At 36.9% G+C, this 13,510-nt stretch overlaps 1 protein-coding gene across 3 annotated transcripts in view; it reads right to left on the minus strand.

Annotated features, from left to right (window-relative positions):
* Positions 1-510: 510 nt before the first annotated feature.
* LOC117293330 (probable phosphorylase b kinase regulatory subunit alpha) overlaps positions 511-13,510 on the minus strand; it is a 36,672-nt gene continuing 23,672 nt past the window's right edge. For 2 of the 3 annotated variants that reach the window (XM_033775597.1, XM_033775596.1), the window contains 11 exons: positions 13,367-13,486; positions 10,936-11,048; positions 10,024-10,133; positions 9,042-9,126; positions 8,357-8,593; positions 6,569-6,698; positions 5,984-6,082; positions 5,537-5,640; positions 4,248-4,409; positions 2,511-2,768; positions 511-757 (listed from right to left, as the gene is read on the minus strand). In XM_033775597.1, the coding sequence (XP_033631488.1) occupies positions 527-757; positions 2,511-2,768; positions 4,248-4,409; positions 5,537-5,640; positions 5,984-6,082; positions 6,569-6,698; positions 8,357-8,593; positions 9,042-9,126; positions 10,024-10,133; positions 10,936-11,048; positions 13,367-13,486 (1,649 nt within the window). In that variant the 3' untranslated portion in view covers positions 511-526. The remainder of the gene's footprint in view (positions 758-2,510; positions 2,769-4,247; positions 4,410-5,536; positions 5,641-5,983; positions 6,083-6,568; positions 6,699-8,356; positions 8,594-9,041; positions 9,127-10,023; positions 10,134-10,935; positions 11,049-13,366; positions 13,487-13,510) is intronic. The other variant, XM_033775598.1, reaches the window with a different exon arrangement.

Genomic DNA, 13,510 nt, shown 5'->3' on the forward strand with positions numbered 1-13,510 from the left:
GCACTGCAGCATTTTAAACACAGTCCTTAACTACTGCACTTTACATGGCAGGGTTTCCCGAAGATCTGGTAAAAATAACATCATCATCGACATTCGGCAAAGATTTGCATCCATGGCCGCCTCATCCTCAAACTGTAATGGGGGTGCACTCCTGGAGCCGCCCCCGCCACCTGTTCTCTTTCAATCGCAGGTCTTCTCAGCTCTCCTACACAACTGCCAAAATAGCATGCTGGTAAGATCAGAGTTGGTGACCAACATTTAGGCATGTGAACTGGCAGCACTGATACCGCACTCAATAAAATATGCCCATCGACTCCATATTCTACACACAGATTGTGTGGTTTGCTAGAAAAAATAAATTAACCAATAAATATTTTCTTTAGTTGCAGATATTTTCACGGCAAGGTGATGTCATCGGGGAAAAAAGTTAGGGGTGTGTGGCAAACAAACTGCACCCTTCACATTTTGAAAGGTAGCGGTAAAACACGAGGCCGTCATCTAGCTTCAATAGCAACATAAATCCCCATCAGCTGACTTTGCACTCGACCTCTGCGTTCTCGTCCATGTTATGGGAAAAGTTCAACTTGTTGGCGGTGGCCTTGGCCAGGTACGCCATGGTGCCAAAGCGGCCACTGGGGGCGCTGTCATAGAAGTGACTACAGATACCGGCCACCCCTCCGCATTCTAAGATGCCGGGCGGGGGTAGGTGGTCTTTATCTTTGGCACAGCATAACGTGGCATCTCCTTTGATATCCAGCTGTGGGAGAGTGAAACGGAAGAAAAAAAGGTGTTATTGGTTTTCAAAAACTACTTAATTTTAATAGTTACTATGTCTAGTATTTGTGTAAAAGTTAACATGATTGTTTACTGTATTGTCTATTGATATCCGACGACTACGTTAGGCCTAGACTGCATTAAGTGCTAATTAATTATTTAAATATGATTGACCTTAAAATGGCTAATGTAGAATGTAAATAATAGCCTAAACTAAATGCACAAATTTAAAGGTACTTTAAGAAAGCAATTGGTATAAAAAATACAGAAAAGTACAATAACAAATGGTGGTTACAACATAACAACATCCAATTCAATTCAATTCAGTTCAATTCAGTTCAATTCAATGCAATTCAATTCAATGCAATTCAATTCAATTCAGTACAATTCAATGCAGTTCAATTCAATTCAATGCAGTTCAATTCAATTCAATTCAGTTCAATTCAATTCAATTCAATGCAATTCAATTCAATTCAATTCAATTCAGTTCAATTCAATTCAGTACAATTCAATGCAGTTCAATTCAATTCAGTTCAATTCAATTCAATCCAGTTCAATTCAATTCAATTCAATTCAGTTCAGTTCAATTCAATTCAATGCAATGCAATTCAATTCAATTCAATTCAATTCAATTCAATTCAGTTCAGTTCAATTCAATTCAATTCAATTCAGTACAATTCAATGCAGTTCAATTCAATTCAATTCAATTCAGTTCAATTCAATTCAATGCCATTCAATGCAATTCAATTCAATTCAATTCAATTCAATTCAATTCAGTTCAGTTCAATTCAATTCAATTCAGTTCAATTTAGTTCAATTCAATGCAGTTCAATTCAAGGCAATTCAGTTCAAACCAGTTCAATTCAATTCAATGCAATTCAATTCAATTCAATGATTGTCAAAATAATGAAAAAAAATTAAAATGCCCTCAAAATTAATAATTTGATGCACTTTACTGCCACTAGTGACAGCTTGGGAAATGAAAATGACAATATAAAATTTGACAACACAATATCACTCTTTGCACACAATCAAGAAACAAGAATATGCAAAAGAAAATTGCACAATCCTGCAAAGGGGAAAAGATCACCAGCAAAAGAACATCAATATAAGCGCAAACATTGTGATGGAAATACACACATTTGTAAATCAGAATGAACAATCATGAAAATAGGAGTGATGTTAAGAAGTGTATAGTTGAAAATAATTGCAAGGTAAACATGTACAATATATATATATATATATATCAAAACATGTATCAATATGATTCAATCAATCATCATGATCTTTAGAATACAAAGTATTAGAACATTTCTGAAATGGGGGATAAAAATGCATCAATAAATTCAAACAGAATATACATGTATTCATCAAAGCAAAGTACTATACATGAAAATTTACATGTATAACCACAAACACAAAGAGAAAATACAATTCAGTTTAAATAACATTTCCATCAATTCATTTCAAAAGTGAGCAATGTTGTATTAGAATACCACCCAGAATCAGTGAATGATATTAAATAGTAGCAGACAATAGAAGCAACACCTATAATGGTCGGGGCATACATAACTGTTCAGACTTTTATTGGACTAGTCAATCGTATTCAAATCTAAACAATTGGGTTTTGACTTTTCAACTACAATCAGAGTGCAGGTCATATCCGACTAAAGAACAGCTCACTCCCAACTACAAAAGGAGGGGCGGACAAACAAACAAAAATGACAAGAAATTACCTGATCTTTCAGGAAGAGACCATTTGCATCGTACACCAACCCTTCCACTTGTATGACAGCACCTAGATCTCGCAACCAATCATTCTCAACGATCAGGGACAACACCATTAGTGCTTCGACCACCAGCTGACGAAGCTCTGGCTGCGGGATCCGATTGAGGGCCGACTCCACTTGCAGGGAGAATTTGAACTCGTGCTCCGTCATTTCCCTGGTCATGTGATGCGGGAGGGCGTAGCCCTGGATACTGAGTCCATGGCACTGAAAATTTCAAATCAAAAGGAGACGTGTTCGGAAGTCTTCTGCATAGTAAAAAGATGCACTCACATGCAGTTTGCAAGCAATTTTTAAATAAGGTTAAAGGCACTGGACGCTATTGGTAATCACTGTTAGCATAAAAGCTTACTTATTAACAATCAATGGAGAGCTGTTGATAGTATAAAACGTGAGAAACGGCTCCCTCTGAAGTAACGTAGTTTTCAAGAAAAAAGTAATTTTCCACTAAAATATTTGAACTCGATTTCAAGACCTCAGAATTTGATTTTGAGGTCTCAAAATCAAGCATCTGAAAGCAAACAACTTTGTGTGACAAAGGTTTTTTTCAAATTGTTTTTATTTCGCAACTTTGACGACCAACTTAGTTCAAATTTTCAAAGGTTTGTGCATGTTGAGATACACCAAAGGGAGAAGACTGGTCTTTGACAATTACCGAAGGTGTCCAGTGTCTTTAAAGGGTCATACTTTAGTAAGTACTCCAAAACTTAAAGAGCATAACAACTTAGTGAGAAGCACTGCAGCTGTTGATAAACTGTTACCTTTCAAGTGTATGGTTTGGAAAAAATTTCACCCAAAAACATTTGAATCTGAGAAATGAAACATGCATGAATTGTTTCTCAGATTTATGAGGGTTGGAGGTGTCCCTTTGCGAATGCTGTTGCCAGAGATGCAGTTGATACCTGGGCACAATTTCATGGCTCTGCTTACCGTAAGCAAAGAATCAACGCTAACGTCTAGCGTATTTCACAGGTTAACTGAGAATTTTGGCTTGTTCGCGTGCATTCTCCCCGTTACTAGGCATTCTACGCTTGCACAGCTAGCGCAGAAATTCGGCGCTTGCAAGTAAGCAGAGAATCGTGATCGTAAGCACAGAATTCGGAGGAAAGCAGAGCTATGTCACCTTGCTATTAACATCAAGATGAGGTTTGTGTGAAAATACCACAACAATTGTTTTTCTTTTCTCACTAAGTAGACATTGTATTCAGACTGGTGACCAAGTCCAATTGAATGCTGAACTGCCTGTTATACACTCTCAGCAAAGACGACGAAGCATACAAGCTACAGAACATTTTTGACCAATTAGTCCAAAAACCAGGCCTACAATGCCCTCTTTGTCCACCAAGAAAGGATAAAAAAGACAGTTGAGCATTGGACATTGTCACCAGTCTGAAGAAACTCCTAGCTTAGGAGTAAAACATAACTATAACTGAAATAGAAACTTTGATTGGCTATAAATTCTCCTGCTTTTTTCTGGATCCTTCCCTTAATCCCTTTCCCCTCTTTTCTTTTATAAATGGATATGTATTTGTTTTGTACTTGTTTATGCATCTGAACAAGGTCCGGTTTGGATCGACAGCTAAGGCCATCTACCCAACTCATCATATAACTAAAATACATGTAGTAGTATTTTTGTATTAAAAAAAAAATAAAACAAAAACGAAGCTCTTAATTCAAGATACATACCTTTTCTAGAATCTTCCAGACTTTGTAGTAGAACTCTGCGGGTGCTCGGTTGAGGGAGCCGTCCAATCTCCGCCGTCTCAACCACTGGCCAACTCTCTCCTCGTACATCTCTTCCTCCCAGTTATCATCTTCAAGTTTCAGGGACATCTTACCAGATGAACTCTACGAGAAATCAAGGTTGTGATCAAGACACTTCAATACAGGCATCGTCAGCCTACAAGTACTTAAAGGCACTAGACACTATTGGTAATACTCAAAATTTTAGCATAAAAACTTACTTGGTAACGAACAATGGAGAGCTGTTGATAGTTTAAAACATTGAGAGAAACGGCTCCCTCTAAAGGACATAGTTTTTGAGACAGACGTAATTTCTCACTGAAATATTAAAAGACTAAAGGCCTGAAGGCATCTGAAAGCACACAAATTTGTGCAACAAGGGTGTTTTTCTTTTATTATTCTCTTGCAACCAATTTTCACAGATTTGTTATTTTATGCATTTTATGTTGAGATACACCAAGTGAGAATACTGGTCTTTGACAATAACCGAAGGTGTCCAGTGCCTTTAACGTTTCATGACAAGTTACACGACAAGTAATTGTGGCTGAGCGGTTTAGTGGATTGGACTCAAGTTCTGGTGGTTAAGTCATCAGGGTTTGGGTTCAAATTTTGGTCATGACACTTTTGTCCTTGAGCAAGAAATTTAACTATAATTGCTTCTCTTCACTGACAGGTAGGCCTACATGAAAATGGGTACCTGTGAAGTCAGAGACGATTCTTGTAGTTGTTTTAGATTAGTGTGATACATATTTGGCAGCACAAGCTGTATAGTCCAAAGGGCATGAAGTGATTTGAGATGGTTTAAAGAATGAAATAAATGACCCCATGGCCAGGCGAAATAATGTTTGAAATGCAATGACAGTTTCTTTGGAAGTGCAAAAGATAAGAGCTATTATTATCATTAATATAAAACAAATTTAAAGACACTGGATACCTTTGGTAAAAGTCAAAGAGCAGTCTTCTCACTTATGCACCAAATAACAAACCTGTGCAAATTTGAACTCGATTGGTCGTTGAAGTTGCGAGATAATAATAGAGATTTAATACTGATCAGTCTCAATCTAAAAGCTCACTGATTATAAAAGTTCCTATATCAGTAAAACTTCTTCAAAAAAATATTCTCATTTGAAGTTCTATGTTGTGGCCCTACAGTAAATGTTGAAATTTTGTAGCTTTTAGGGAAACAACATTTTTGATAAAATTGAACAATGAAGATCTGACATGATATTTACCGTCATTTGGCGTTTGAGACGAGATAGACCAGACAAGTCATCTTTGGGAGCGCTGACGATGGACAACTGCCTCTCCAAACCTCCTGTTGGCCTACGAGAACTAACTGGAAAAAAAACAAAAAAAAACTTTGAAACAATGAAGAAATGTTGTGCTCAAAGGCAAAGTATGTAACTTTGGTTTTTGGAACCGTTTGATTGTGTTAATCCTATATAAATGCATTTGTACATAATAACTAATATGGGGAATTTTGATTTCAAAAGGTGGTCACGCTTTTGAGAGATCGCTGAAAATATGGAGCGAAAATGTCTACGCAGGAAGAATAATCCCAAATAGGAATACACAATCTGAACAGCATTACTTGCATAAGGCTGTATACAAATAAACTTTTGTCTTCTTATTAAATCCCCTTTGGAAAAACCAACTTGGAGGGGGTGTCCATTTCCTACCTGCAGATATTCCAAACTCCTTGCCACTCAGGATATGATGCAGTAAGTCTTTTAACTCATAGGGACTTAGGGACATCAGATGCTCATACGCTTTGTCTCCTGATAAAAAAAAAAAAAAAAGGAAAAATCAAAGCCTGATATCATGGCTCTGCTTACAGCCGAATTTTGGTTGCGGGTAAAACGATTTAACCTGCTGCTAAAATAAAGGGATGTAACTGCCTCTAGCGACCGGCAATCCCAGTGGTCTAGTTGTAACATTGTAAGACAGAGTGCCAAAGGTCGTGGGTTCGAATCCCACCCAGGTAATATGCCTGTGAATTTTTTACAGAGCTCTGGAAAGTCCTGAGTAAACAGTGCAACATACATGTACATCAGTATATGGGTAAATAGACAAAAAAAGACTTAAAGGGTGCTAATAAATAGCCTTACGTTTCGCTCTTGGCAGAGTCTTTTTCAAAGGCTTGTTTCTTCTTAGGCTCAAACAATGTAATGTAGCTCTTGAAAATGACTCTGCTTTGGTTAAAGCGAGTCTGATTCGACTTAATTTCAGACTGTGTTGAATGTCTGAGAATAGGATGGACTCACCTGGGCATCCCATGGTGCGAGCAAGTTCAGAGGTCATGACCTGCATAATTAGGCCAACCCTCAGCCGTAGCATCTCATTAAACAGTTTGGGTTCTGTCCGTATGAACATTGCCAGGTAAACCAGTAACTCCTGCACATAGACACACGCACGAAGGAAGTTATTTATACCATTTAAAATGTAGTTTGTAGTATTCAGTAAGCTTGGGCAATATCGATTTATTTATTCACGCCGACAATATATCGCGATATTCAATATAATCGCGATTAACGAAATTTGACATCATCAGTCTTCAAACTCCAAGTGAAAGTTGTAGAAGAGACAGTCATAGCTTAAGAGAGGTGTTCTAATGACCTATTCTTCTGGTTTTACTCCAAACCTATGGGGTGCAAGATGTCTTCAAACTCCAAGTGAAAGTTGTAGAAGAGACAGTCATAGCTTAAGAGAGGTGTTCTAATGACCTATTCTTCTGGTTTTACTCCAAACCTATGGGGTGCAAGATGTCTCAGCTAGCAAAAACATCGCGATATTTAATCGATATTGCGATATAACGCGATTATCGCAATATATCGATATTTCGATTAAAACCAAATCCATCCGATATCGAAATCGTTTCCAAATTAATATCGCGATATTCGATAATATCGTGATATCGCCCAAGCTTAGTATTCAGTTCAAATAGAAAATTCTGAGAGGGATACTATATTAATCTACAGTAGATGAAGATTGGGCAGAGGTAAACAAATCATCAAACAACATGTTGGGTTCTGTTTACATAATGAACATTGCCAGGTAATCCAATAACTCCTGAACAAGGATATTCATTCAATTCAAGGTACACGTATGCATCAATCAAAATGTAGTACGTGGTATTCAATGAAAAATAGTAACAGACATAATTAATGTCTGGGCAGAGTTTGGACAGAGTGTAATGAAATTTGGGCAAATTATCAAAGGAAATTTGGTCAAGTACAATAAGTAATAATATAATAATAAAAAGATATTTATAGAGCGCCAAATTGCCAAAAGGGCCTCAAAGTGCTAGATACAAAGGTAAAAAGCAATAAGGCGTTAAATACAAAAACACCTCCAGTATGTAATGGGGAAGTTTACATCAATTGCATTAAAAATAATGAAGGATTAAACTGGCAGAAGGTAAAATATATCAATCAAGAAAAGTCTACTCAAATGCAATACCATCATAGAAACATAATATTCATGTCAAATACATAAAGAAAATAATGTCATCAATCAAGAAGTGTCAGTATAATGCAAGAAAAATCAACTCAAATACAGTAGATACAATCAAATACATGTACAATCATCATAGAATAAGAATGAATGGTTCAAGTGACACAAAGAAGAAAACAGTTCAAAAGTAGAATAGAAGACATTTTTTTCATTACAAAATACAAGTACAAGAATACACGATGAAAGTTAAACGATTCAAGTAAAATGCACAACAATTAACATATCAGTGTCAATTTGTTAAAGAAGTAAACTGGTTCCTATAAAAACAAAGAAGAAAACAGTTACAATGTGTTATATAAGAATAGATGTACATGTTAAGTACATGTAGGTCCCTTTAAAAGGAATACACTAATCAAGAATGCATTCGATTAAAGCCAAATGATTCCAGAATAATATTCAAGGTTTAACGCAGCAATATAAATTTGACAAACAAACGTATTGGGATATTACAGTTGGAAATTGTACAAGAAATTTATATGATAACGGATACCGCCGGGAATCCTGCCTGCGAGCGACATGATTGATTGAGTTGAACTTACCTGAGTAAGCACAGCAGAACTCCGGTCCTCCCCACACGCCTCCTTGATGACCTTATGGAGTTGCTTAGGAGGTAAAGGTGCCGTGATGATCTTCTCTCTTGGCTCAGGGGGTAAGCCCACAGACAGCTGTTTCTGCCTCACTAATAAGCTGGTCACAGACTGGGCTAGATTCTCCACTTTCTTCTGTAAGATGCCGGCGGTGTGGCGGACCACAGACCACGCCTTAAAGTGTGCACTCTGAAATGGATTTTAAGAAAAAAAAAGTTTGTCTTCATTAATAGTTTTAGATTTTAAAAGTAAACAAAATGACATCCGGAGATTAATTTTGGAAGAGGTTATCAGAGATGACGTATTGTGCAGGGCAGGGATGCTTTCTTAAGAAATAGATTTGAAACTTTGCATGGTTGAGATACAGTCTAGTCAGGTTTGAGGTAACATCATGTACATGAGTTAGATTTGAAACTGTAATTGATGGAGAGACACTCTAGTAAGGTTTTATGCATGATGATGCAGTGACTGTGTAAGTGTCGAACATTGGGACCTCTGAATCTGCTCAAGTTTTTCTCTTTCATGTGTTAACTTGTTCAAGCGCCGACCAATCACTAGCAACCCGTTTAAATTAGGCCTAGTTTAAAACAAAACACACGAATGTTACATTAAAACAATTTAAGCTTCATTGACCTACCTTGTAATACAACTCCTCCATCAATGTTTCTACGGTCACTTTCTTCTCTCCCGTCTTACTGAGTCCAGTGTCCCAGTTTATCCCTCTAAACATGACAAGAAGAAAACACAAAACCTATGACTGTCATTGTCATCAGTGTCACCAAAAGACTTCAAAAACATCATATGACATACATGTAGGGACAGGGACAACAGAAATTCAGGCTGTAGTTTTGATAGAGCTGTAGTGACCTACATTATTGCACACCTAAGCACAATGAGCGTTTACAATACACCGATCTATTAGGCTCCGCCCAAGGCGCACGTGTGAGCAAGAACACGTGAGCCTCTCCAATGCCATTCTGCACAACTCTGCCACGCGCGCCAAGCATACACGCACGCATGTCGGACTTTATCGTGTCAGACTTTTGGTTGTGCAACGGGTCGTGATTGGTCAATACGCAATGGGGTGGAGCTTAATGGATCGGTCTATTGCCAAGGCTTTGGGGTTCATTCCTGCGTGTACATTTTGAATCCCAAAATGGCGGACAGGGTAGGCGCCTGCAGATGCGCTGCGCATTGTACAATGGGTCCATGAAGTCTATCCTGCTATAAATCATTGTGTCAGATGTTTGTGTATCAGCTGCACATCAAAAGATTCTACTAATTCTGGCTCCAAAGCTGACATTTGTTTGTGTGTACATTGTACATGTAGCTTTACCATTTCATCTTTGAAAAGCATTTCTTTTGACAGAAACTTTGAATTCTGAGAATGGACTTAATTTTTGAAGATCGAATCGTATGTGAAAGCCAAGTCCAACTTATCAAACTTTTAATGATAAATCATAAAAAAAAACTTTAAAAAAATCAAGGCAACTCCCATTGGCCCAGTGACAAGGGGTAATAATGTTGGAGCACCATGAGCGTCACTGCGTGAGGGATTTGGGTGCTTTAAGAAAAGCCACTATGATCATTATGATACAAAAGGAAGAAAAGTGACTTACTCTGTGACATAGAGATAGTGTAGAATGTCAGCTTGATCATTGAGTGATACAGATTGGGAAAGCTGTTCCAGGAGATCTTCAGAGTTCAATCCACTGTACATCTCCACTAACTACACACAAAGACATCAATACAAAAATCAGGATTATAAATAATTATGATTTATTCATTTATTATGTTTCATAACAAATATTTACAGATTACTCATAGAATCAAATTTATCAGCATCAAATTTCATGATGATGGGACACATACATACATGTACATGTGTATGCATAAACCATTTGAAACTTTGAATAATTTTAAATTGGGGAGCAAAGAGCATAAACATACAGTACAATGTAGCTCTCGCAAATATTCAAATATATGCAAATATGCAAATATATGCAAATATTTGCAGATTTTCACAAAGAGCTAAATGTACATGTAAGACTGATTGTAGATTGGCTCAGTGGTTTATTTCACTGCCTTTCACTTCACCTCTTCGCAACCCTGTTTGAATCCAACAGACCAAGTCTTTGCATGTGGACTGGGTTTTAAGTCCCAATTACTGCTTGCATGGGTTTCCATTCCCTCCAACATCTAAAACTGAGATTTTCTTCTTGTTTCCTATTCATGATAATATTTGCACTTATTGTGCTGTAGGGTGTGTATTAATGAAATAAATTAATAATTGAACAAAAAATATGACAGCCTGCAAAATGATGACACATGTATGTACATGTTATGGCGTTAATGCATCTGCACAGTAGAAACACATTCAAAGCTAGTTCTGTGTACAGTTTACACACCCAGACACAACCTGTCAAGGGGAAGTTTCAAATGATTGTCAAGTCAAAATGGTAATAGTAGGAGGGTTGGGTCAGCTACAAGTACTTTGAAACAGATACCACAGTTTAGGAGTTTTGTCTTACCGCTTTATCCTCTGCCCAGCTTGCAGTACGCCTCATGGGAGAGCCACCGGTATCTTCAGGTAGAAGATGAAATGACGGCTTGGAGCTTAGTTTATTTGGGGATCTAACAACTTCTGCAATGGAGAACAAACTGCAAAATGTATAACCTAATTACACAACACTGCAAAACTACTACTAATTAGTAAAAAAAGTAGTAAATGTACTTCATAAACAACTTCATTGTTCTAAAATAACGGAATCATTTTGTTTATAACAACAAGCTAAATGAAAAATTCAAATTTCTCGAAGCCTAGATATGAATGAATATTCTTAAACAAGTTTTGTTGTTGCTGTTGTTTATTAATTTTTTGATCTAGAAACGATGAGAGGAAAACAAACATAATGGAAGACAAATTGACAATGTTTCTGTAATGATGTACATGTATGAACACAGGGGATGAATTTAAGGGCTGAATAAACCATTTGAGAGTTAGACTTGAATAATGGTTCAATGACTTGCTTAGTCACAACTTACATGTACTGCTTAAATTTGAATTCATCAGACTAATGAGACAGTTGCGTTATGGCACAATGGTACAAGCACCTGTTTTCATGAAACGCTAGGATTAATCTCGAGTTAGAACGAGTAACTCGTCCTAACTTAGGATGGATTTAATGCGTCCTACATATACGCCTACATTATGGATATTTGTGTATGGAACTTAACTCGTCCTAAGTCCTAAGATTTATCGTAAATTAGAAAGAGTTTGGTGAAATCGACGGCTGGGTTGCTATAAAAAAGCTTGTCCAAATCATTTGGCAAAGCAACTATCTCTGTAGTTTGATGAATTCAAATTTAAGCAGTAATTCTGACTAAGTCACTGTACCACCAGACGTTATTCGAATCAAACTCGCAAATCGCTTATTGATCAACAGAATAAAACACTTGATTAGTGGACCACAACCAAGCAGCAAACATCTTTGTCTTGTGCCCTGTCTGCAAGCATTTAAGTCCCCTGATTATTATCATACCAAAAGGAGATCAGGGGCCGATTTCACAAAGATCTAAGATTGATCGTAACTGCAAACCAATCGTAGTTGCTTAGTAAAGTGTGATGTCACAATACAAATCACTATGGTGATACTGAAAATTTGTCTTGCGATGAGTTTTATTGCTTTGTGAAATCGGCCCCTGGTAAGTTTGCATGTTTGTGCCATAACCAACGAAAGACACTTTTAGCAGGAAAGTATTAGGCTACCACAATCAGGCTCTACCACCATTGTCTTGTTCCCTGTTTGCAATGAGCACTGATAAATACAGATTTAGGTTCAGACTTTTCTTAGCTAAATTGAAAACCACCCTCCCCTCCAAAAAAGATTTTTGCTACGAATTTTCTTGTTTCCAAGAAATCCTACATTAAAAAAGAAACAAGAACAGTGTGTTAACAAATAAATGCCCCGTTGACAATAATATCAATTATATAGAGTTATCGCTCAGACATCATTTCCTTTGTTGACCTTGACATTTTGTCCCCAAAATAGACAGTTTACAATCTCAATTAAAAATCCCAAACATCTCAACATCAAAGCGTTTCAAAAAGGAAACCAGTTAAAAAAAAAAAAATCAAAGAAAATATGATTGAAGGTTTTAGTGAAGTGTGGGATAAATCAAAACACGGGGTGAAAACAAGTGTAGAGTGGTCAGGTGGTTATAAAGAATACAAATATGAACAAAACACCAAACTGTAAAGTTAATAATGAAACGCTAAACCGGAGAAGTTTAACATGGTTACAAATTGAGAGTGGTGATGAAAAGGTGGAGAAATGATTTTGATGTTTAATTAGCACTCACATGAACTGGTTAATATGATATTATATTATATGAATAGTATTCCCTAAAAAGATAGAAGTGTGTGAAAAAAGACACAAAAGCGTGAGCCGAAGCAATACTGATTTAAGCATCTACAAAATTGGCATGTAACTGTAAGCAAGTGCAGTAGTAAGTGAAAAACTCTTATAAACCAGAAATAAACTCGAAAATCAGAGAAAATGGAAACAGGGGTGTTTTTCTGAAAGGAAAAACTTGGTACATTTCACAAAATGGTTTTGCTAAAATCACAAGTAATAAAACCAATTTGATTTGGGGTTTTTTTGACAGTCAGAAATCTGAAGCTTTTCTTAAAAAAACTTGAAATAATTTGATTGTTTTCAGATGTTAACAAAAGCTATGGTTTGCTTTTCAACGACTAAACTGTGCACAACTTGTTTATCCCTGTTTACCAATTTTACAAATACCATTCAGACATGAAGTTCTAGGAAATATTGGTTGATTAAAAGAAAAGAACTTAGCAAAATTTTAGAGATCATAACACAAGCTTTGGTTGTCTTTTTCAATGAGCAAAACGTGCACAAAGATTAATTCAGTCGATGAAGTTCTAGGAATGATTCGTACCACACCAGGTTAAAAATTGCTGATCGGAGGTGGGCACCGGGGACAATTCTTGCTCGTCAATTTTAGCGAGTTCTGGCCGGTCGTCTTGGCTGAGGAGGCTTCTTGTACTACTGTTATGTCCTGTGGCGGAGGGGGGAGGAAAAT

The sequence above is a fragment of the Asterias rubens genome, chromosome 8 (genome assembly GCF_902459465.1).
Source record: "Asterias rubens chromosome 8, eAstRub1.3, whole genome shotgun sequence".
NCBI classification, from domain to species: domain Eukaryota; kingdom Metazoa; phylum Echinodermata; class Asteroidea; order Forcipulatida; family Asteriidae; genus Asterias; species Asterias rubens.